This window comes from Anolis sagrei, chromosome X (assembly GCF_037176765.1).
Source record: "Anolis sagrei isolate rAnoSag1 chromosome X, rAnoSag1.mat, whole genome shotgun sequence".
Lineage (NCBI taxonomy): Eukaryota > Metazoa > Chordata > Lepidosauria > Squamata > Dactyloidae > Anolis > Anolis sagrei.
This window is the reverse complement of record NC_090034.1, coordinates 51,585,700-51,611,046: the sequence shown is the minus strand read 5'-3', so window position 1 is coordinate 51,611,046 and position 25,347 is coordinate 51,585,700. Positions and strand designations below refer to the sequence as shown.

At 44.2% G+C, this 25,347-nt stretch overlaps 2 protein-coding genes across 2 annotated transcripts; one reads left to right on the top strand and one right to left on the bottom strand.

Moving 5' to 3' along the window:
• Positions 1 to 312: 312 nt before the first annotated feature.
• SF3A2 (splicing factor 3a subunit 2) lies at positions 313 to 16,921 on the bottom strand. The gene is made up of 9 exons (XM_060785126.2): positions 16,724 to 16,921; positions 9,946 to 10,113; positions 9,183 to 9,254; positions 7,392 to 7,438; positions 6,450 to 6,559; positions 5,655 to 5,704; positions 3,960 to 4,100; positions 2,300 to 2,368; positions 313 to 835 (listed from the first exon to the last, which is right to left on the bottom strand). The coding sequence occupies exons 2-9, from the start codon at positions 10,069 to 10,071 to the stop codon at positions 488 to 490; spliced, it is 963 nt and encodes a 320-aa protein (XP_060641109.2). The 5' UTR covers positions 10,072 to 10,113; positions 16,724 to 16,921; the 3' UTR covers positions 313 to 487.
• On the top strand, positions 16,843 to 24,222 carry PLEKHJ1 (pleckstrin homology domain containing J1). The gene is made up of 6 exons (XM_060785127.2): positions 16,843 to 17,015; positions 20,921 to 20,988; positions 21,365 to 21,431; positions 21,510 to 21,600; positions 23,314 to 23,377; positions 23,743 to 24,222. Exons 1-6 carry the CDS (start codon positions 16,850 to 16,852, stop codon positions 23,806 to 23,808), a joined length of 522 nt encoding a protein of 173 aa, XP_060641110.2. The 5' UTR covers positions 16,843 to 16,849; the 3' UTR covers positions 23,809 to 24,222.
• The last annotated feature ends 1,125 nt before the right edge of the window (positions 24,223 to 25,347 follow it).

The window sequence follows — 25,347 nt, the reverse complement described above, 5'->3', positions numbered from 1 at the left end:
GTTGGCCTGGTTGGCCTTTGGGGCCTCTTCCAACTCTAGGATCCTTTAATCTCTCTCTCTCTCTTTCTCTCTCTCTCTCCCTGCCTGTCTGTCTGTCTATCCATCCATCCCTCCATCCATCTATCATTCTATCTATTGATCTATCCATCTTAGACTGGATGGCCTTTAGAGTCTTAGGGGTCTCTTCCCAACTTGTAGCTTCTTTTCCCATGGAAGACAAATCTCTGAATTCCCAACTGACATTGGATGGTGTTAAGTAGAGTTTTGCTAGAAGGAAATCCACACGAAGGAAGAAGTAAAAAAACAACAACATTTGGACTTTTTAATCTTTTGGACTTTTTAATCGAGCGAAAAGGCCCTGAGCAAAGTCACTTGTGTATTAAAAGGGGTGGAGAAAAAAATAACAAGACTGGTGCTTCTGAAAAAAATGGAAGGGAGGGAATGAAGGAGAGGAGGCTTCCATACCTCTGGAAAAGGGGGATCATTTTCAGCTGGTGGGGGGCGGTGGAGGGATGCTCCCAGGCCCCTCGGTGGGGAGAGGGGGCCTCAGCATGGGGGGCATTGGGGCTGGAGGAGGGACCCCCGGGGCCGGGGGCAGCTGTGGGGGTCCGGGAGGCAAGGGGACAGGCCCGGTGGGGGGCGGCATGGGGGGCAGGGCCAGGCCGGCAGGAGGAGGGGGCGGTGGGGGTGGAGGGAGAGACTCCGGGAGTGGCGGACGAGGGGGCAGGCCATTCATGAGCGGCGGGGGCGGTGGGCGCTTCACGGTGGCTGGTCCAGCGGGGAGGCTTTGGGGTGCGGGGGGCTTCTCCATCTTGAAATGGAACTGGAGGAAGAACTGGAAGCGGAGGAGAAAGACAGAGAGAAAGACACAACATGCTGGGTTACTTTGAATGGCAAGGGTGGTGGAGGCGTTTACGAGAAATGGAGGTGCGGACTGTCAAAGAGGACGAGAGCAGAAACGTTTCCACAAAACGGCTTGGCTCTTGTGGGTTCATTTAACAATAATAATAAGAATACTTTATTTGTATTCTGTCCTGTCTCCCCGAGGGGACTCAGATGTTGCAATTGGCCACCTTGATTAGCATTGGCCTTGCAGAATCTAGGAACCCCACCTCCTCCAAGGTAAACTGAACCCCCTAAACTGGGCTCTACAGGCCAATGGAGACTCTACCGCAGACATCAGAAGAGCTGCAAGACCAAGAACAAACCACGAGAGGAAAGACAAAGATCCACTTAGAGGAAAAGGGTTCTTACTATACAGCAAGGGAACCACTGACTACATAGGGAAGCTGATGAAGAAACACAACTTGCAAAGTATCTACAGGCCCACTAAGAAAATCCAACAAATGCTACGTTCAGCAAAGGGCAAGAGGGATCCTCTCAGCTCTACAGGAGTCTCCCGTATACCATGCAGCTGTGGACAAGTCTACAGAGGGGCACCCAAACGCAGCACCATTGCCCAAACATGAATCAAGGAACATGAAAGGAACTGCAGACTAACTCAACCAGAGAAGTCAGCCGTAGCAGAGCACTTGAACCAACCTGGACACAGCATATGATTGGAGAACACAGAAATGCTGGACCACTCTAACAATCACCATGTCAGACGACACAGAGAAGCCACTGAAATCCACAAGCATGTGGACAATTTCAACAGAAAGGAGGAAACCATGAAAATGAACACAATCTGGTGACCAGTTTTTAAAAAAATATCTAAAATCAGGACAGTAAACAAAGAGCAACACTAAAAAAACAAAAACAAAAAACAAACAGGAATTCCAGTCAGGAAACAATCAGGGCCAGCTAACACCTCTAAACAAGGGATTCCCCCAGGCAGGAAATGGCCAGGCTTTGAAGCTGCAAAGCCATTCAGTGCTACTCAAGGTGGCTAACTACAACATGCACACTTGACTCCAACAGACAAGAGTTCTTTCTCCCACCCTGGACATCATTCCACGGATATATAAACCCCACTTCAAACCTCACAACCTCTGAGGATGCCTGCCATAGACATGGGTGAAACATCAGGAGAGAAAGCTTCTGGAACATGGCCAGACAGCCTGGAAAACTCACAGCAACCCAATAGATTAATTTATTGTTGATTTTAAACCGTTTAGTTCCAATCACATGTCGATCTTGTTTAACTTCAAAAGCTACCTTGACAGTCCCATACTTTGGTGGGGGGAAAGCTGCGATAATAAATCCTCCCTTCCTAATTTCAAATACAAGTTGCCTTATTATTATGACTTTAATTCACACGGTAAGTGTGAAGAATGACTTCTTAGGAAATGACGCTTACCTGTTTGGTTTCTCGGTTCCAGTGGGTCCAGAACTTCCCCTCGGCCTTGTCGATCTCCCGGCTGGGCACCTGAGTGAGGAGAAGAGAGAGCCATCGTTCAATGGGAAACCCACACGCAACTTCGTTTAACTTCCCAAAGTACTCCATTACTGACTTCAATGGTGAATTATTTTCTCATGTAACCGCATATACAACAGCCAAGAAAGTTAAGGAATCAGTTACAAATGTGGCTATCCTTTGCTTCTAGAACTGGTGAAGGAAGACAATGAACAAAACAGAAAACACTGGTTTTGTAAACTGATTTAAAATTCAGATTTTTTTTGAGGGCGGGGGGGATTTGGCAACTCTATCATTGTTTTCAGGGAACCATATGAGAGAATTGCCTGGGCAGGCCTACCCAGTCTATTTGAAATATGACTATTAAGTCATATTTTATGTTGATTATGTTTGAACTTTTATTCTCATGTATTTCAATATGTGTTTGTCTTAAATATATGCTTTTATGGTCGAATTTTTTTAATATGTGAGGCTATAGATGTATTCAACTATGTTGTGCGGGTAGTAAATAATAATAATAATAATAACAACAACAATCATTATTATTCTCTTCAAGCATGCTGTTTTTGTTTTTATTAAGATTTTCTTCTTCAGAGAAGCATATTTATAATTATGGCTAGCTTGGGAACCTGGCGTTGCCCAGGTTATTTGATTTTTTTTAATTGTTTGGGTTCACAGTGCTCTCTGGATGTAGATGAACTACAACTCCCACAAAGACCTCCAGTATTTTTTGCTGGTTATGGGAGCTCTGTGTGCCAAGTTTGGATCAATTCCATCTTTGGTAGAGTTCAGAGTGCTCATTGATTGCAGGTGAACTATACATCCCAGTACCTACAGCTCCAAAATGTCCAGGGCAATTCTCCTCAAAGCCCACCAGTATTCCAATTTGTGCATATTGGTTATGCATGCCAAATGTGTCCAGATCCATCATAGTTTCGTTCATAGTGTGCTCTGGATGTAGGTGAACTATAATTTCTATAAATCCCTCCAGAGACCTCCAGTATATTTTGTTGGTCATGGGGGTTCTGTGTGCCAAGTTAGTTCCAGGTCCATTGTTCGTGGAGTTCAGAGTGCTCTTAGATTACAGGTGAACTATACATCCCAGTCCCTACAACTCCTATAAATCATGGTGAATTCTCCCTAAACCTCTCTAGTATGTTCAGTTGCTGATCAATTCCTCTCCTTAGGGGTTAAGGGAGAGGCAGTGGTCATGCAAATTCCATACCAATGTCCCTATGGTGAGAAAGGTGGGGGTATAAAGATAACAACAACAACCACCACCATTGAATATAGCTTTTCTGTGGTTACGGGTACATGAATGGATACCTCTCCAGGTTTTTGTCAGCCAAATCCCTCTTCCCTCTGAATTTGAAATCAGTTTACAAAATATTCTGTTGCATTGATTTTCAAACAAATTTGTTGTTGTTATTATTATTATTATTATTATTACATTTATTTATACCCCACTTTATCTCTCCCTAAGGAAACTAGCTCTTCCCTCGCCGGTTCTAGAACCGAAGACACTCCCCTGGGATATCCAAATGTTTAATGAGATATGAAACTGGTTTAAAAATTGATCCCAAAAGCAAAATGAGAAATTCACCTTAAAAGCGATGGTCTCATAGGGCTCGGCAGCCATCAGCAGGTACTGCCAACGCCGGTCGGGTGGCTCAATGCGCTGCTCGTAGGCCGACATAAACCGGTGCCTTGGCATAATGCTCTCAGCGATTTCCGGGTAATCAATCTGAAAAGAAGGGCAGAAATCGTGAAACGGAGTGGGAAAGGACTAGCGGGTGTTTGGGAGCTAAGGGAAGGCTTCACAGTTTCTATTATATCACTCTCACATTCACATCCAGTGTGTTGAGTATGATCTTGGAAACAACTGGGAATCACAAAATTACGATGTGAGGCTTCTGCACTCGTTGCTTTAGATACTTTATATTGAATCTCACATGGGAGAACAGTGGGACAGAAATCAAATCTGTAAATAATTTCCAAAGACACACACAATAATAATAATAATAATAATAATAATAATAATAATAAACAACTTTATTTAATACCCCGCCACCATCTCCCCAATGGGGACTCAGGCTTACATGAGGCCAAGCCCAACAGCATATTACAATAAAGTAAAACCAAAAACACAGTAACAACACAGTAAAATACAGCATATGAGTACAAAGACAATAAAGCAAAATCATACACAGTAAAATAAAATAACGTAACATAACAATGAGCGGGCCACATGCGCAAGATAAAAACTAAGAGAGTAAAAATACTAAAATCAGAATGAGATAGGGATGGAGCAGATTGTTTGTGGGGGAGAAACTCGTAAATGAATGGGGTCATAAATATAGACCTTCATACAGGTGGGGAAATATACTCTGGGGACAAAAACCGTTGAGGAGGAGCAACTGTGTATGATAATATGGCTACACACACATATATACTAGCTTGGGTACCCGGCTTATTTGAAAAAGGCATTTGTTTTATTCTACAAAATGCATAAGGTTGTGGGTGAACTACAACTCACATTATGCCAGAGCCTTTGCAGTTCAATTTTGAGGTCCTGATAACGGCTGAGTTTTTCCTGTTGTTTTTCCTCAATGTGACTGTCACCTGGCATGGTGACATCAAGAATCCAAACTTTTTTCTTTTCCACAATCATGATGTCTGGTGTATTGTGTTTGAAAACTGTGTCAGTCTCGATTCGAAAGTCCCACAGTATTTTTGCTTGTTCATTTTCTACTACCTTTGCAGGTTTATGATCCCACCAATTCTTTACTGCTGGCAGGCGGTACTTGTGACATAAGTTGCAGTGAATCATTTGGGTCACAGAGTTGTGCCTCTGCTTGTAGTCTGTCTGTGCGACTTTCTTGCAACAGCTGAGAATATGATCCAAGGTTTCATCAGCTTCCTTACACAGTCTGCATTTTGGGTCATCCGCTGATTTTTCAATCCTGGCCTTAATTGCATTTGTTCTGATGGCTTCCTCCTGGGCTGCAAGAATCAGGCCTTCTGTCTCCTTCTTCTTCTTTGTTGTTGTTGTTGTTATTAGCCAACAATTTGGGGGAAAACGGGTCTAAGAGCAAGTATCACTTGGACTCTCGATAGAAGCCAAAATGACCAAAACAGAGGTTGGCCATGTCGTAGGACAAGATGGATTCATGGGTAAAGACCATAACGTTGGGGAAAACAGATGTTAGTCTAGATCACTAATAATAGTAACACATTTATTACCTGCCTCTCCTTGCAGCAAAAGCAGAACTGTAGAAAGAGGATTTGAGAGTCTTACCTGGAAAAGCAGGCTTTGCTGTCCCATCTCTGGATCTCTCTGTTTGGTCACTGAGATGAAAGAACAGAGGACATATTTAGCTTGGCATTGGAAGGGAAGCACTGGAAGTATTATGAGAAGATGTTCAAAAACACCAGCGCCGAGTTCTTGGGAATCTCTGCTTTCATTCAAAGAGACTATGTTCCTAGTCCTGTAGAGCTGGGCTTTAGCAGAGCAGGTTAACCACCAGCTGCAGTAAAATCTTGTCAACCAAAAGGTTGACAGTTCGAAGCCCAGATTAGAGTAAGCTCCTGGCCTTTAGCCCAGCTTCTGCTTACCTACCAGATTCGAAAACAGCACTGTGAGTAGATAAATATGTACCTCTTTAAAGCGGGGAGGTATTTAAGGCATCCATAAAGAAATGCCAGAAAAATGCTGGCAATTCGATCACGAAGGAAGTTTACAAACAAAGCTCTTCGGCAGGGAAAATGGAGTGACAGTACACCCCTCCCCCGATGGCTGGAACCGAGCACAAGCCTACAAGATGCGGAAGATGGGAAAGTCTATATATACCTATAACTGTGTACAGTTGTCTGTCTTGTCAGTGTATAACAGCATTTAATGTTTGCCTTATATGTGTTCTGTGATCTGCTCTGAGTCCCCTTTGGGGCGAGAAGAGTGGTATATAAATACTGTAAATAAATAAATGGCCTTCTAAGTTTCATATAAATGCATGTCAATGGTGGAGAGAGGCTGCCGCATCCAGCTTACCTGATTCCACAACTTAAGTAGAATCAAAATTAATGAAGGGCCTACCTTTGTAACCCGGCCGCCCAATCTTCACAAACTTCTTGACTTCCACCTTCACCTTTTCGGGGGCAGGCTGGGCCGGGGCTTCCTTGGCCTCTTTGGCAGCTCGCCGCGCTCTGGAAATAGGAAAGAAAAAGAACTTTGGAGATCCTATATCGCAATATATGCCTCCCCGACCCTCCTTTCGCTGAAAGGCTTATGACCAGAAGTGTTTTGGACATAGGAATTTTTCTCTCTCCTCATATTTTGGAATATCTTTATCATGAGATACCTTTTGATATTTCATTGACACCTGATGTACATAGCCATATCTATAGTACTAACACTGTGCACCAGTGGAGAAGAGCAAACCACAGACCACTTACTACAATGCAGCCTAAGCCCTACCACGTGTGCAATGGAGGACCTTCTCATAGCGATACCAGAGGCACTCCAAGTGGCCAGTTTCCAAAGGACATTTAGTATAATGGCAAATTTTAAAATTTGTTTGTGGTTTTTCTATACATTCTGACACAATAAATAAATAAATAAATTCCCTTTCATGTTTTGTTTATTGGTTGAAATGTTCTACCCATCCTGTTGTAACTCTGTTTTTAAACTGGTATTGGGAGAGATTGAAACCAAGGTCTTTGGAAAATCTTGCTTCCAAATACAATGAGATTCCAAACAAGGGGGCTTTCAAACACTGGGAGGTAATGGGAGCGCAGCCAAAAACCCTCTGGACACTAAGAAGAGTCTGCCTGTTATCAACTGGAGGTTGTTGCCGCCGAATGCCGCAAAACTGATACTTCCTAGACGGTGCCAAGGCCATGTTCAGCCAGAAAGAAGGCATAGTGACCTCCTTGTAAACCAGAGGCCTTTTTCCCCCTGAATTCTTGGCTACCAATCAAAGCCCATCTGGGGTCTGGGCCATAATAAAGACACAGCAAAGAGGTGTAAACTACTTACAAATTGGTCTGATGCTTCTTCCCCTGAGTGTGTGCCAAGTAGCTTCCCTGCGGGATGAGAAGAATAAAATAATATCTATAGCATTATTATTATTAATAATAATAATAATAATAATAATACATTTCATTTATTATATATCTCTTCTAATGGCTCAAGGTGAGGTACAACAGACAAAACATATTGACATATAAAATATACATAATAAAACACTTCTCCATATTATTATTTCATGTCAAATTATGATTATTTGACAAGAAATAATAACTTCTCCATAGAAACATTAGAGGAGAATAAAATAAAATTTATGGCATTATTATTATTATTAATATTATGATTATACAGTTTTAAGCTACAGTATACCTATCCATACACATAATAAAAGTAAAAAAATGTATGTGTATATGTGGCTGTGGTGTCCATTTACACAGACAAGCTCCTGCCTCCACAAACAGCTCTAGCTCCCACTGCTCAGGAGACACCAATGGCCCTCCCTCCAATGACATTGCAGGTTATATGAACATGTACAAAAGCCCTGCCAATGTCCTCCCCAAACATCATACTGCCCATCACACAAGTGAAGGCTTTAATACAGGGGCAATTCCACCCTAGATTTTATGTGTTTCCTTCACTACACGCATCTCAGAGTTTCTTTCTCCATTGGTATGGAATTTGCATGACTCCCGCCCACTGCCTCTCCTTTAACCCTTTCCTATTCTTTTCTATGGCACACAGCAAACAGAAGAATTGATCAGCAACTGAACATACTAGAGAGGTTTGGGGAGAATTCACCGTGATTTATAGGAGTTGTAGTACTGGGATATATAGTTCACCTGTAATCTAAGAGCACTCTGAACTCCACAACAATGGACCTGGAACTAACTTGGCACACAGAACCCCCATGACCAACAAAACATACTGGAGGTCTTTGGAGGGATTTATAGGATTTGTAGTTCACCTACATCCACAGCGCATTATGAACTCAAACAATGATGGATCTGCACCAAACTTGTCATGCATACCCAACATACCTAAAATTTAATACTGGTGGGTTTGGAGGGGAACTGGCCTGGACATTTTGAAGTTGTTGGTAGTGGGATTTATAGTTCACCTGTAATCAATGAGCACTCTGAACTCCACCAAAGATGGAATTGGACCAAATTTGGTACGCAGGGTCCCCGTGACTAGCAAAAAAATACTGGAGGTCTTTGGGGGAAAATTCACCTTGATTTGGGGGAGTTGTAGTTCACCTACATCCAGATAGCATCGTGAACCCAAACACCGATGGATCTGGACCAATCTTGGCACACAGACCTGATATGCCAAAATTTGATTACTTGGGGGGGGGGGGGGAGGCATGACTGACCTTCCTTTCTGGGACTTGTAGTTCACTCACAACAAGATAAATTGAGACCTCCACCGATGATGGGCCTGGACCAAACTTAGCACACAGAACCTCCATGACTAATTCAACCTACTTGGAGGGGGTTGAGGAGACTGACTCACCATATTGGGAGTTGCAGTCAGAGAGCACACTGAACCCCACCGATGATGCATCCAGAGCAAATTTGCCCAACAGAACAAACTTTAAGGACTGGTGGAGTTTCTGGGGGTTAACCCAGATGTGAGTTGTAGTTCATCCACAATCGTATGCATTTTGTACAATTAAAAAATGACTTTTTCAATTAACCTGGGCAATGCTGGGTACCCAAGCTATAATTATAATAATAATAATAATAATAATAATAATAATAATACATCCCTCCCCAACATTCTCTGAAGAGAGATTCTTACCTCATTGTTGTGCAGTGTCAGACAAAGCTTGCATTCATAAGAGCCCAAGTGATTTTTCATAAAATAGGGATCCTGGAAAAAAGGGAATATTTAAAGATATAAGCTTTCAATATACAGGCAGTTCCCTAGTTATGAACAAGATAGGTTCTGTAGTTGAAATTGTCTGTAAGTTGGAACAGTACATGTTTTAAGTCTAACTCCAATTGAGGTATGATGGGGCATATATCAGTGCTGCTCTATGGGACATATTATTACATATTATTCTGCTCCTGTCTTCTGGAGTATTGGCTATCCCTCCCAATTTGCAGACGATACTAAATTAGGAGGGATAGCCAATACTCCAGAAGACAGGAGCAGAATTCAAAACAGATTAGAGAGATGGGCCAAAACTAACAAAATGAAGTTCAACAGGGACAAATGGAAGATACTCCACTTAGGCAGAAAAAATGAAATGCAAAGATACAGAATGGGGGACATGTGACTGGATAGCAGAATGACTGAAAAAGAACATGGAGTCCCCGTGAACAACAAGCTAAACATGAGCCAACATATATCAATTGATATATGTGCCATACCAATACAGCAGCCATCGTACCTTAATTGATATATGTGCCAATCAATCCAATACTTCTGTCATCAAGTAGCAGCTGTCAAAACTCTAACCCTTTGGGTCTGTTGGCCCTTTGGGTTTGTTGGTCTTCTCAACTGGGAAATACAGAGCTAAAGTTCGAATTTTCAGCAAAAAACAAATCCAGACACCTACCTTGTTGATATCGATGGTTTCCAAGGCCAGCTGCCTCAGCCGCTCCCTGCGGTCTCGGTTGCTCTCTGAAGCAGAGGCAACCCCTCCACTGCCAGTTTTCCCTCCAGGACGGTGCTGGAAATCCATATTGGATGGTTTTGTGCTTCAAAACTATTTTGTAGAAAAGGGCTGAGGAATCAAAGAGAGAGAAAGGAGAAGCAATTACAAATTAGCAAGGCTATGACTGAAATAGACAAACTCCTTCTGTATCATTCACGTCTTAGAACCCTTTCTCCTCGCAGTGCTGAAGTTATACTTTTCTCCAAAGCTTCCTATCCCAAAGTTTTCCCCTCCTTAGTATGAACACCAATGCAAGACACTGAATAAAACACTAGAATCCTGGAATTGGAGGAGACCCCAAAGGGCCATCCAGTCCAACCCCCTTCTGTCCAGCAGGAAGACACACTCAAAAGCCCTCCCAACAGATGGCAATCCAGCTCCTGCTTAAAACAGAGTGTCCTGTCCAAAGTTTATAATCTGATATTGATGGTGTCTCCTTGCCTAGTTGAAAGGAGTTGGGCCAGATTTATTTATTTATTTGTGATATTTGTATACCACCCTTATCAAACCTGAGGCGGACTGGCAGTCTCTTTCAATTCATTTATATTCATGTGTGTGTATAAATGTATATACATTTATACACATACAAATATATAAATGTATATACATGTATATGTATATACATTTGTATATTTATGTGTGTATATAAAAATACATGTATATATGTGAGTATATACCTATAATTTACTTATTTTTTTACAGCATTTATATTCTGCCCTTCTCACCTCGCAGGGGACTCAGGGCAGATTACAATGTACACATATATGGCAAACATTCAATGCCAATTAGACATACAACGTATATAGACATACAAAGAGGCTATTTAACTTTTTCTGGCCGCCAGGGGAGCTGTCGCTTTCATTGTCCATCTGCGACACTGATGAAGTACTTCCGCATTCCCCGCATGCTTTGCTGGAGTGCTTTTTGCTGGAGTCTTTTTATGGCCTCATAAATTAGTTAATTAGCCTCCCCACACATAGGTGGGACCTAATTTTCCTACTTGACAGATGCAACTGTCTTTCGGGTTGCAAATGTCGACAACAAGCTACACAAAATTGGCCGGAAGCTCACTCTGACCCGGGCTGGCTTCGAACTCATGACCTTCTGGTCAGAATGATGTTAATGCAGCTGACACTCAGCCAGCTGTGCCACAATCCCGGTGCACACACTCACAAATATGAATGAATTAGAAGAGATACACACACACTATATACATAATAATAATAATCATCATCATCATCATCATCACCATGCATTATTCGCCAATACAACACACAGTCCTAGACACTGGGAAGTGTCCGACATGTGATCCAATACAACCGCCAGCAGAGTGATCTTGTTTGCTGTGGACTCATCTTGTTGTGTTTCAAATAATAATAAAATAATAAAATGTTATTTATCTACCGCCCTATCTTCCTAAGAGGACTCAGGGTGGTTTCCAAAATAAGTCAAAACATTCAATTGCCAGAAAGAAAAACCATACAACAAAATTAAACATCATAAAACATAAACATAAATATCATACTAAAACAATCACAAACATTTAAAATCCAGTTTCAATTTTACTCCATCAGACGGGTACAAAATACTAACATCCAGAATTACATAAGGGACATTGTCAAATATGAAATGGCCAGGCAGGGGCTAGTGCAACAGAGCATCACAGGGCCGGGGAGGTGGATAAAGTGCAGAGCAGGGTCCTAGCTAACAGCCAAGGTAAGGGTCTAGGTACTAATCAGTCTCGTAAACCTGCTGGATCAACCAGGTTTTCAGGTCCCTATGGAAGGAGGACAGTGTAGGGGGTTGCCTAACTTTTCTGGGGTGGGCGTTCCAAAGTCGAGGGGTCACAGCCGAGAAAGCCCTCTCCCTCATCCCCACCAACCATGCTTGTGACGGCGGTAGTAGCAAGAGGAGCGCCTCCCTGGCAGATCATAGAGCCTGTGCTGGTTCATAGGTAGATATGAGATCACGAAGATAGGAAGGGCCCGAACCATTGAGGGCTTTGTAGGTCATAACCTACACCTTGAATTGGGATCGGCAACTTATTGACAGCCAGTGGAGCTGCTTTAGTAGGGGTGTTGTATACTCCCTACAGTTAGCTTCAATTAGAACCCTGGCTGCCAACCTTTGTACCAGCTGCAAATTTCCAGGCCATCTTCAAAGGCAGCCCCACATAGAGTGCATTGCAATAATCCAATCTGGATGTAACCAAGGCGTGGATCACCGTAGCCATGTCCAACTTCTCAAAGTATGGCCACAGCTGGCGCACAAGCTTTAACTGTGCAAAGGCTCCACCAGCCATTGCTGACACCTAAGCATCAAGTGTCAGTGCTGAATCCAGGAGGACCCCCAGGCTGCGGACCTGTGTCCTCAAGGAGAGTGTAACACCGTCGAGCACAGGTTGCCACCAGATACCCTGATCAGCCCTGCGGCTGACCAGGAGGACCTGTCTTTTCTGGATTAAGCTTGTTAACCCTCATCCAATCCATCACAGCTGCCAGACACTGGTTTAGTCTGGGAGGCTTCCTTGGAATTTGGTAGAAAGGAGTAGTATAGTTGACTGTCATCTACGTGTATGTATGTATATATATGCATATCTGTATATTTATGTGTGTAAGAATATAAAATACACACATGTACATATTCACAAACACATATATATACACACACACACACAAATATACATATACACACATATAAACGCACACACATGAAGCCAAAGAGCCAGCGCTGTCCGTAGACACCTCCAAGGTCATGTGGCCAGTGTGTGTATTTATTTGTGCATATAATAAGAGACATAGGAACATCCAGTCCTTTGGCCAAGTAGGAAGATACCACCCGATCCTTCCTGACAGATGGCCATCCAACCTCATAAAACAAGTTCATGGAGAAGTTTAAAATCCCCAAAGAAAAAGACTCTACCACACTATGAGGCAACACATTCCACGTCTGTGTGTGTGTGTCGTGTGTGTACAAGCATATGTATTTGTACATATGTGTTGCGTGCAAGTTTTTGTGTTTTTATCTATGTAATTTATTACATACATATTTTATGTTCATATGTGTCCAACTGCTGCATTCCACCTTGAGCCACCAGATAATAAATATATTTATTTATGTATTTATTTATTTTATACATTTCTACCCCACCCTTCTCCCCACAAAGGGGGACTCAGGGCAGCCTCATATAAGCATCATATGATGCTATCAACACATACATCACAAGAATTACAATTAAAACAATAAAAATCATTTTAAAACATTATACAAATTCATTAATAAATTCATTCAACAATAAATTAACATGCCATTTAAAACAAAGATCAAGCCGGGTAAATCCAACGTCGCAAATGTCCAAAATTTCCTTTCCAATTGCCGCTGTCCTCTAGTCGAACACCTGGTCCTAAAGCCAAGTATTCAGTTGTCTTCTAAAGGACAGAAGGGAGGTGGCCAACCTGATGTCCTTAGGAAGGGAATTCCACAGACAGGGGGCCACTGCCAAGAAGGCCCTGTCACTCATTCCCACCAACCACGTTTGCGAAAGTGGTGGGATCGAGAGCAGGGCCTCTCCTGACGATCTTAAGCTTTGTGATGGTTCATAGCAGGAGATACGTTCGGACAGGTAATCTGGGCCAGAACCGTTCAGGGCTTTAAAGGTTAAAACCAGCACTTTGAATTGTGCTTGGAAGCCGATTGGTAGCCAGTGGAGCTGGCACAACAAAGGAGTAGTACGCTCCCTGTACTCTGGTTAACAACCTGGCTGCCGACTGTTGCGAGTAATTGAAGCTTCCGAGAAGTTTTCAAAGGCAGCCCCATATAGAGAGCGTTGCAGACGTCTATTCAGGATGTAACCAGAGCGTGGACCACCGTGGCCAAATTTATTATTATTTACTATTATATATTCAGACACACATATATATACACACAGCCATTACACCAAATCTGTGTGGCTTTGTCAGGGAGTGTGGCACAATAGATGCAATATATGCTGTCCGGTTACTCATGGAAAATCATTGGGAAAAGAAATTGAATCCAGACAAGACAGAGGTTCTCCTGGTCAGTCGCAAGGCCAAACAGGGCATAGGGTTTCAGCCTGTGTTGGATGGGGTTACACTCCCACTGAAGACGCAGGTTCGCAGCTTGGAGTGATCCTGGATTCATCGCTGAGCCTGGAACCTCAGGTTTCGGCAGTGATCAGGTGAACATTTTCACAGTTAAAACTTGTGCGCCAGCTGCGCCCATATCTTGGGAAGTCTGACTTGGCCACAGTAGTCCACGCTCTGGTTACATCCCGTATAGACTACTGCAACGCTCTCTACGTGGGGTTGCCTTTGAAAAAGGTCCGAAAGCTTCAACTAGTCCAACGAACAGCAGCCAGGTTGCTAAAAGGAGCGGCGCTCAGGGAGCATACAACCCCCTTGTTGCGCCAGCTCCACTGGCTGCCGGTTTGCTACCGGGCCCAATTCAAAGTGCTGGCTTTGGCCTATAAAGCCCTTAATGGTTCTGGCCCAACTTACCTGTCTGAACGTGTCTCTCTTTACGAACCATCAAGGACTTTAAGATCATCTGGGGAGGCCCTGCTCTCGGTCCTGCCTTTGTCTCAAGTATGTTTGGCGGGGACGAGAGACAGGGCCTTTTTAGCGGTGGCCCCTCGGCTATGGAATGCCCTCCCTAGGGAGATTAGATCTGCTCCCTCCCTCTTAACGTTTCGGAGGCAAGTTAAAACATGGCTGTTCGAGCACGCATTTATAAATGCAGAGTAGCTAATACAGGAAATTGAACGATTTGACAATGGAACTGGACAATGCTTGATAATAATGAGACGCTAATGATGTTGTTTTTATTACTTTTGTGGTGTTTTATATTCTTTAATGTTTTAATCTGTATTATGTTTTTATATGTTTGGGAGTCCTCTTGGATTCATCGCTTACGCTTGAGGCTTAGGCGTCGGCGGTGTCCGGGAGGGCTTTTGCACAATTGAGACTTGTGCGCCAACTGCGACCGTACCTCGCAAAGGCTGATCTGGCCGGGGTGGTCCATGCCTTGGCCACCTCTAGATTGGACTACTGTAATGCGCTCTACGTGGGGCTGCCCTTGAAAACGGCTCGGAAATTCCAACTGGTCCAACGGGCAGCGGCCAGGATGTTAACTGGTGCTGCTTACAGAGAGAGGTCAACCCTCCTGTTCAAGGAGCTCCACTGGCTGCTGTTTATTTTCCGAGCCCAATTTAAGGTGCAGGTGCTTACCTACAAAGCCCTAAACAGTTTGGGACCATCCTACCTGCCTGACCGCATCTCCGTTTATGAACCCACGAGCTCACTTCGTTCATCCGGAGAGGCCCTGCTCGTGATTCCGCCTGCGTTGCAGGCGCGTTTGGTGGGGACGCAAGACAGGGCCTTTTCTGTGGTGGCCCCCCAACTCTGGAACACCCTCCCCAAAGATCTTAGACAGGCCCCTACATTGGCAGTCTTTAGGAAGAACTTGAAGACCTGGCTGTTCCGATGTGCCTTCCCAGATTAGGAATCTCCAATACCAAGTCCCAGAAGCACTTTATTAGAATTAAGATTGTTGCATACTGCACACTGCACTTACCCTATAATCCTTACATATCACCTGTCACATCAGCACTTTTAATTCTGTACCCATTACTCTGGCCCGGCCCAGTTTTATTGTGTCTTGGTGTATTGTTTATTGCTTGTTGTTAATATTGCTTTAATTGTTTTTAATTTGCTTAGGTTTTGTATTGTTATGTTGTATTTTGAGGCCTTGGCCTTTGTAAGGGGCATCGAGTCCTTCGCGAGATGCTAGCGGGGTACAAATAAAGTTAATAATAAAATAATTGTTAGGTTTTACTATGTATTGAGTCATGCACTGCTAATGGGTTAATGGGCTTCTGTTGGGAATGCTGAGAATGTATTGATTGTATGTGGGGAATCATTTGGGAAATGTGTTTTTGCCTACTCAGAGTGATTGTCTATGACACAATCCTGGGTTTGGGTTGGGTCAATTAGTTGGTAAGCAATCAAGGAGTAAATGTATTGTAAATGTATTGTATATAAGGAAACCATGTACAATGTATATTCCCCTTCCTTTGATGTTGTGCTGTTATTCGTCAAAGACTATAAAAGAACCTGTCTACTTGGACAAGATAGTGCGTACTGTGGTGAGTCTGTGAGTATGTAATATCATCTAAACTGGGGGAAAGACAATGGTAAAAACTGGATAATGGCCTGGCATGTGCTCAAGTATCTACTGTGGAAGCAGAAGACTGAAAAATCTTCTGAGCAGGAGGAAAGCTGCTGGAACGCGCTGAGGCTGTGCAAGTGTGAAGTTAACTCTGGCCATAACAATAATAATAATAATGTACTGATTTGTTGGAAACCACTGAACTTTGTATTCCTTGATCTCGAAAAAGCATTTGATCGGATTTCCCATGAACTGATTTGGCGAGCACTACAATTAGGCGGCTGAGGGGGAAAAGGAAAAGGCCTGAGGCTGTTAGGAATTATGGGAGTTGAAGTCCAAAACACCCGGGAGGAAGGCCCAAGTTTGCCCATGCCTGGCATAAACCCTCAAGAGGCCAATACATGCAATTAAACCAGGCAAAGATATAGAGCAACATTGGTTGAAGCCAAAGGTTTGGAACCCTTCCCTAGACCCTCAGGACGCCATTGCTTACCCCGCTTCGGCCCCGCTTCAATCTCCTCTCCTCTCTGGGAGAGAGAAAGAGCACGGGAAAAAGCCAAACGCGCCGCTCAAGGATCCACTTCCGGCCAAAACGTCTCAGGCTCGCGCGCCGGAAGTGATGTCGAGAAGAGGCCGGGAGCGGAAGTGGGACTATTGCAGCGCCTCTTACCGCGAGAGGGGGGCGTCGGCCATGCGGTTCAACGAGCGGGAGTTGCTCTCGCTCTCGCGGCAGCCGGCGGAGAAAGCCGCCGAGGTGCTCATGCGGGCGCCCAAGAAGGGAAGCCGTGAGTGAGGAGAGAGAATAAGGAGGGGGGAGGGGAACAGAGACCAAGCGGCGGCGTCACGACGCACAGGGAGGGACCAGCCTCGTGACGTCACGGTCCAAACCACGCCCCTCAGGGAAACAGCCCATTCGAGTCGCGAGGGCGGTGTCGCGTGACGTCACGCCGCAGGCCACGCCTCTCAAGTAGTACTACCTTTTGGGAGGCTTTTCCCTTTCCTATTCTGGACTAGAAACTTGAGTGGCCTTTAAATCCTCAGAAATATTACAGATTTCATGTAGGATTGGGAATATTTGCCTAGGCAGCATTGAGTGGCTTGTGTTTATGTTATTTGAGTATTTTTTATTTATATGTTGCCAATTATATATATTATTAATAGTATTTCTGTTTTTATATCTCGCTTTTCTCTCTCTCAAAGCAGCCAACAATGTTTCAAAAAATATAATAAAATAAATGGAAGTCTACATTTTAAAGCCAAAACATGTAAACATTAAAACCAGAGGGTTGTTGTAGGTTTTTTCGGGCTGTACGGCCATGGTCTAGAGGCATTCTCTCCTGACGTTTCGCCTGCATCTATGGCAAGCATCCTCAGAGGTAGTGAGGTCTGTTGGAACTAGGAAAAAGGGTTTCTATATCTGTGGAATGACCAGGGCGGGACAAAGGACTCTTATCTGCTGGAGCTAGGTGTGAATGTTTCAACTGACCACCTTGATTAGCATATAATGGCCTGACTGTACCTGGAGCAAACTTTTGTTGAGAGGTAATTATATGTCCCTGCCTGCTTCCTCTCTGTTGTTGTGCTGTTGCAATTTTAGAGTTTTTTAATACTGGTAGCCAGATTTTGTGCATTTTCATAGTTTCCTCCTTTCTGTTGAAATTGTCCACATGCTTGTGTATTTCAATGGCTTTTCTGTGTAGTCTGACATGGTGGTTGTGACAGTGGTCCAGTATTTCTGTGTTCTCAAATAAAATGCTGTGTCCAGGTTGGTTCATCAGGTGCTCTGCTATGGCTGATTTCTCTGGTTGAAGTAGTCTGCAGTGCCTTCCATGTTCCTTGATTTGTGTCTGGGCGTTGCGTTTGGTGGTCCCTATGTAGACTTGTCCACAGCTGCATGGTATACAGTAGACTCCTGCAGAAGTGAGAGAATCCCTTCTGTCCTTTGCTGAACGTAGCATTTGTTGGATTTTCTTGGTGGGTCTGTAGATTGTTTGTATGTTGTGTTTCCTCATCAGCTTCCCTATGCGGTCAGTGGTTCCCTTGATGTATGGCAAGAACACTTTTCCTCTGGGTGGATCTTCATCTTTACTCTTGTGGCTTGTTCTTGGTCTTGCAGCTCTTCTGATGTCTGAGGTGGAGTCTCCATTGGCCTGTAGAGCCCAGTTGAGGTGGTTCAGTTCATCTTGAAGGAGGTGGGGTTCGCAGATTCTTTTTTGCACGGTCTGCCAAGGCTTTAATGGTGCTTCTTTTTTTACTTGGGTGATGGTTGGAGTTTTTATGTAGATATCTATCTGTGTGTGTGACAAGCCTTCGACAATACATTAAAACCAGAATTAAACATTGGAGTATTATAATTAAACAGAAGATCATTCAAACCGATTATCTTGATGCATCACAGTCTGGTTTTAGGCCTGGTCACTGTATGGAGACGACTTTGGTCGCCTTGGTGGATGACCTCCTCAGGGAGCTAGACGGGGGAGTGTGTCCCTGCTGGTTCTCTTGGATATCTCAGCAGCTTTCGATACCATTGACCATGGTCTCACTCTGGGTCGGCTCTCTGGAATGGGTCCTGGGGGTATTGCTTTGCAGTGGCTCCACTCCTTCATGGAGAATCGCATCCAGAAGGTGATGCTGGGGGATCCCTGCTCGGATCCCTGTCTATTGACTGTGGGGTCCCGCAAGGTCCCATTCTATCTCCCATGCTTTTCAACATCTGCATGAAAGGGAGAGACACTGCTTTGCAGTAGCTCCACTCCTTCCTGGAGGATTGCACCCAGATGGTGATGTTGTGGGACCCCTGCTCGGCAGCATTGAGTGGCCTGGGTTTATTTTATTTGAGTATTTTTATTTATACATTATTATTACCAATAATATATATTAATAATATTTCTAGTTTTATATCTCGCTTTTCTCTCTCTCAGAGCAGCCAACAATGTTTCAAAAAGTATAATAAAATAAATAGAAGTCTACATTTTAAAGCCAAAAACAAGTAAACATTTAAACCAGAATTAAACATGGGGAGTATTAAAATTAAACAGAACTCATTCAACTCGATTATCTTGATCCATCACAGTCTGGTTTTAGGCCTGGTCACTGTATAGAGACGGCTTTGGTCGCCTTGGTGGGTGACGTCCGCAGAGAGCTAGACAGGGGGAGTGTTTGTTTCCCTGCTGGTTCTCTTGGATGTCTCAGCAGCTTTCGATACCATCAACCATGGTCTTGCTCTGAGTCGGCTCTCTGGAATGGGTCTTGGGGCGTATTGCTTCGCAGTGGCTCCACTCCTTCCTGGAGGATCGCACCCAGATGGTGATGCTGGGGGACCCCTGTTCGGATCCCTGGACATTGACCTGTGGGGTCTCGCAAGGTTGCATTCTATCTCACATGCTTTTCAACATCTACATGAAAGGGAGAGGTCATCCAGAGTTTTGGCGTTTGGTGCCATCTGTACGCAAATTAAGCACAATTCTACTCCTTTCCATTTAAATCCAAGGAAGCCCCTCAGATCTTGGACCAGTGTCTGGCAGCTGTGATGGTCTGGATAAGGGCCAACAAACTGAGGCTTAATCCAGATAAGACAGGGGTCCTCCTGGTCAGTCATGATGCTGATAGAGGTATAAAATGGCAGCCCATGCTCAACGGGGTTACACTCCCCCTGAGGGCACAGGTCTGCAGTCTGGAGGTCCTCTTGGACTCAGCGCTGACACTTGAAGCTCAGGTGTCGGCGATGGCCAGGAGGACTTTCACACAGTTAAAACTTGTGCGCCAGCTGCAACCATACCTCGAGAAGCCGGATTTGGCCACGGTGATCCATGGCTTAATTACTTCAATATTGGATTATTGCAATGCACACTACGTAGGGCTGTACCAGTTGCTCAGAAACTGCAGCTGGTATAAAGGTCGACAGCCAGGCTTCTAACTGGAGCTAATTATAGGGAGCACACAGTGCCCCTATTAAAGCAGCTCCACTGGCGGCTGATAGGTTTCTAGTTGCAATTCAAGTGCAGATTATGACCTACAATGCCTTAAGCAGTTAGTGTCTTTCCTATCTTCGTGACCGTATCCCCCCTAAGAACTGGTATGATCTCTAAGATCTGCTGTGCAGGCTCTCCTCTCGCTTCCACCACCGTCACAAGCACGCTGGTAGAGATGAGGGAGGGCATTCTTGGTTGTGCCCCCCTGACCCTTCCCAGGGAGATTAGGCAAGCCCCCAAACTGTCCCCTTTTTGTAGGGATCTGAAAGCCTGGATGTTCCAGCGAGCATTCAAGAATGACTAGTCCTTAGTGATGTAGGCCCAGCCCCTAGGTTGCTAGACAGTTCTACATCTATCCACTTCCTATGTATACTATTTGCACTATTCCTTGCCCAGCCCCTTTTTATCTTTTTCATGCCCATTTTAGTTAGCTTGCTCATTAGTTTTTGTTGAGCCTGATCTGACGGGCTTTGATGCAATGTTTTATGCTTTTTAATATTTTTAATGTGTGTTTTATTTGGGTTGTTGTATTTTACAATGCTTTTAATGTATGTAGTTTTATAGATTGTTTTTGCTTTTATGTCTTGTGGACATTCTGTCCCATGCGTAAGCCACCCCGAGTCCCTTCAAGGAGATGGTAGCGGGATATAAAAATAAAGTTATTATAATTATATTATTATTGATTTAATATTTCAATTTGGATGTCTCTCTTTTTGTAGCCCTGAAGAAGCGCCTGGTGAAACTGGTGGTCAACTTCCTCTTTTATTTTCGTACGGACGAAGCCGAGGTAAAATCAGTGGGGATGATGATGATGATAATAGGGTTGCTGTGAGTTTTCTGAGATATATAAACCCCATTTGCTTAGTTTCCAACAAACCTCACAATCTCCGAGGATGCCTGCCACAGATGTGGCGAAACATGAGAGAATGCTTCTGAAACACGGCCATACAGCCAGGAAAACCCAGTGATTCGAGCTATGAAACCCTTCAACAGCACAATAATAATAATAAATTCTATGCCTTTTGAATATCTTTATGTTTTATCTGTTCTGCTTTACTTGTGTGGTGTAAGCCAACTTTGGGAGAGGCAGGTATAGTAGTAGTAGTAGTAATAATAATAATAATAATAATAATAATAATAATAATAATATCTATCTTTTGCAGCCTATTGGCGCTTTGCTGCTGGAACACTGCCGGATCAACCAAGAGGAAGACACCGTCTTTTCCATCAGTGAGTCCTGCCCCAAAGGAAATTGTAGTTTGAAAGGGATTTCCAAGGAGGCAGAATGACCTCTTGGTTGCCTTATAGGTTTCTTAGAGGAGCCAGCCAGGAAATACTACTTTGAGTGCGACACAGAGGAGCAATGCCAGGAATGGATCGAAGTGCTGCGAAGGGCCAGGTGAGGAATGGGAGAGATTTCCTGAGGAAGTGCGTCGCCAACTGGGGGGCTTTGGTTGGGTCACACTCTCTCAGCCTCAAAGGCAAAACACGCCTCTGGACAATTCCCTGGAAATATCACTTTGAAACCTTGAACATTTTTCACGTTTTGTTACATAGTGTTACTCAATATTGTGGTCCGGCAAATATCTCAATCGTTCTATATTGCAGTGTCCCAGTTGTTTCAATTAGTCTTATGGGCTCCCAAATATCTCAATTATTCAGTTTTATGGGCTCCCAAATATCTCAATTGCTCAATATTATGAACTTCTAGACCAGGTATGGGCAAATCCACGTGCAGGCGCTGGATGTGGCCCCTTGGGCCCTTTTCTCAGGCCCTCCTCTCTCTTACCATCCTATCCTTCCTTTCTTCTCTCTCTTTCTCACCTTCCTTTCTCCCTCCTTTCCTTCCATTCTTTCATCCTCCTCTTTCTCCTTCCCTCCGTTTTGTCTTTCCTTCTTTCTCTTTCCTCCCTTCTTCCATTCCCTGTCTCCCTCCCTTCCTCCTTCCACTTCTTTCCTTCCCTCTTCCCTCCCTCCTTCTCTTTTCTTTCTCCTTCCCTCCCTCCATTCCCTTCCAAACTTCCAGCCATCCTTCCCTTCCACTCTTTCACCCTTCCTTCCCTTTACTTCCTCCTTCCCTCCCTCTTTCTCCCTCCTTCCCTTCCACCCTTTCATACTTCATTCCGTCCCTCTTTTCTCCCTCCTGCCCTCTTTTTTCCTTCCATCTCTCCCTTCATTTCCTTACACCCTTCCATTCTTTCCTTCTACCCTTTCGTCCTTCCTTCCTTCCTTCCCTCTTTCCTTCCTCCTTACCTCCTTCTTTCCTTCGCTTTCACTCTTTCGTCCTTCCTTCCTTCTCTTTCCTTCCTCCTTCTCTTTCCCTTTTTCCTTCCTTCCTTCTTCCTTTTCTCCCCCCCCCCTTCCACCCTTCATTCGTTCCATCTTTCTCTTTCTCCCTCTTTCTTCTCTTCCACCCTTCCTTCTCTTTTTCCTTCCTCCTTTCCTCCTTGGGGATATTTACCTGGGCAAAGAGGTGGTTGAGAGGGAACATGAGAACCATGTTTCAAGATTTCAAAGGCTGTCCCATTGAGGAGGAGGGGAAGGGGACTGACTTTCTGCTGCTCTAGAGACAAAGGCACAAGGGAGCAATGGGTTCAAATGGCAGGGAAAGAGATTCGACTGAAAAGATTAGGAAGAACTTCCTGAGAGCAAGAGCTGTTGGAGAGTGGCAGAGGCGGCCTCAGAGCATGGTGGAATCTCCTTCTCTGGAGGCTTTTCCGCTGTCTTTTGGGAGTGCTTTGATTGTGCCTTCTTGCATGGCAGGGGGTTGGACTGGATGGCCCTTGGGGGTTGCTTCCAAATCTAGGATTCTATATCAGGAGTAGGCAAAAAAAGTGTAACCATTAGACACTGGTTACATTTTTTCTCTCCTGTCAACCATCTTATCCTGACCAAGGCCTACCAAACGTTTCTTGTCTTTCCTTCACTTTCTGCCTCCAAAGGGGAAGAGGAAGGGGAGGAAAGGACAGGGAGGGGGCTTGGGGAAAAACCCCTCCCTCCTTCCTGGCCTGCCCGCCATGCAGTCCCCAAGTTAGAAAGTTTGCCTATGCCTGTCTTAGACCCTCTGTATTCTCTGCTTTGTCAAATCCATCCTTTGTTTCCTTTCTTCTAGTTACGAGTTCATGAGGAGCAGCTTGATCTTCTATCGCAATGAGATCCAGAAGATGACCGGAAAGGTGAGCGACTGACCGCAAAGGTTATGTGTTCCCATCCAAACTGATATCATTCCTTTGAGGAGAAAAAAAGCCACCCTGAGTCCCCCGTCCCCGTCCCCCCCGGGGGGGGGGGGGTACAAATAGCTGAAATAATAATAAATAAAAAACACATAGAATCCTAGAGTTTGAAGGGGTCCTCCAGAGGTCACCCAAGAGTCCAAAACTCCTTCTGTCTGGCAGGAAGGAACTATCAAAACCCTCCCAACAGATAGCCATCCATCTCCAACCACAAGGAAGCCACCTCCTGATGTTTAGGTGGAATTGAACTGGTACTTTGAATCCTTCTCTTTTGAATCTTTCTCCTTTGTTGTTTTCTTTGCCTCCAGGATCCCTTGGAGCAGTATGGCATTTCGAAAGAAGCCCGCTTCCAGTTGGGGGCAAGGAAGGTGTGATCTTGAACGTGCGGCACTCCAATTCCCATCTTCCATGGCCCAAATCTCCTCCTCGGGGTCTGTTTTTGCAGCTGAAATGTTGACCAACCGAGTCTCCCTTTCGAGTCTATGGGGAGATCTTATCTCACTATTCCTTCCTTTGTTGGCAGCTTGAATGTATTTCCAAACCTGCTGTGAAAACATGTTACGTCAGGGCATTTTCAATACTTAGGATAGAAATACGGCATAGAGGATTGTGAGCTCAGCCTGGACCCATTTACACCCGGACATCTTCCCTTCTCCCCACTGAGTAGCCGGTTTTTATTCTACACATGCAATGAAGAGATTGCTTTCTCTGTGAAATATCTGCTTATTCTTTTTGTACACTAATGTCATTGTTTTCCTCACTAAATAAAATATCTTGCCTTGTTTAAACCTTTGGTACAGTGATTATTGTGTGGATCCTAGATTTGGAAGAAGCAGGTTGGACTACATGGACTTTGGGGGTCCCTTCCGACTCCTTGGAGATCTTTAAACAAAGGTTGGATCTCTGTTTTAGCTGTATATTCCTGCACAACAGAAGCAGGTTGGACTAGATGGCCTTTGGGTTCCCTTCCGACTCCTCAGAGATATTTAAACAAAGGTTGGATCTCTGTTTTAGCTGTATATTTCTGCACAGAAGCAGTTTGGATTAGATGGCCTTTAGGGTTCATTCCAATTCTTTGGAGAACTTTAAACAAAGTTTGGACGGGCATTTCAGGGATGCTTTAGTTGCATATTCTTGCACAGCAGAAGTAGGTTGGACTAGATGGACTTTGGGGTCCTTTCTGATTCTTCAAAGATCTATAAACAGGGATTGGATAGACATCTGAGAAGTGTTTTAGTTGTATATGTTTGTATGGCTGAAAGGGGTTGGACTAGATGGCCTTTGGGGGTACCATCCAAATTCTATCCTATGAAAACTTCATTCCGATGCTTTGTCCATTTGGGACTAGCTCTTCTCCCTATTTTCTTCCTCCATTCCTATTATTACATCACCTCTTCTCTTTTTTTCCATTGGACACCCTTGACCAAGAGAGTAACTTCTTCAAATTCTGCTCCATCGATTACTCACTCCACTTCTATGTCTTTATAGTCTTCGTGGATGGTATATGCAGAGGAGTGGACAGGGGAAGTGTGTTGGTTCTCCTAGACCTCTCAGCAGCCTTCGATACCATAGACCACAATATCCTGGGAATGGGGCTTGGAGGTACTATGTCGTAATGGCTCCAGTCCTTCCTGGAGGATCGTTCCCAGATGTTGTTGGGGGACACCTGCTCAGCCCCACAGCCTTTGTTCTGTGAGGTCCCACAGGGCTCAGTATTGTCCCCCATGCTGTTTGACATTTACATAAAACCGCTGGGAGAGATCATCCGGAGTTTTGGAGTTCATTGCCATCTGTACATAGATGACATTCAACTTATTATTCCTGCCCACCTGTTAGGAGGATGTTCAGGTCCTGAACTGGTGCTTGGTGGTTGTTAACTGCCTGGATAAGGGTGAAGAAATTGAATCCAAACA

Excerpts from the sequence above, each read along its gene's own strand:
- PLEKHJ1 (XM_060785127.2), top strand. The coding sequence starts at position 16,850 with ATGTCGAGAAGAGGCCGGGAGCGGAAGTGGGACTATTGCAGCGCCTCT. Across the intron at positions 17,016-20,920 it reads GGCGCCCAAGAAGGGAAGCC|CCCTGAAGAAGCGCCTGGTG; the intron begins GTGAGTGAGGAG and ends CTCTTTTTGTAG. Across the intron at positions 23,378-23,742 it reads TCCAGAAGATGACCGGAAAG|GATCCCTTGGAGCAGTATGG; the intron begins GTGAGCGACTGA and ends CTTTGCCTCCAG.
- SF3A2 (XM_060785126.2), bottom strand. The coding sequence starts at position 10,071 with ATGGATTTCCAGCACCGTCCTGGAGGGAAAACTGGCAGTGGAGGGGTT. Across the intron at positions 6,560-7,391 it reads AAGAAGCATCAGACCAATTT|AGCGCGGCGAGCTGCCAAAG; the intron begins GTAAGTAGTTTA and ends TCCTATTTCCAG. Across the intron at positions 2,369-3,959 it reads ATGAGACCATCGCTTTTAAG|GTGCCCAGCCGGGAGATCGA; the intron begins GTGAATTTCTCA and ends CTCCTCACTCAG.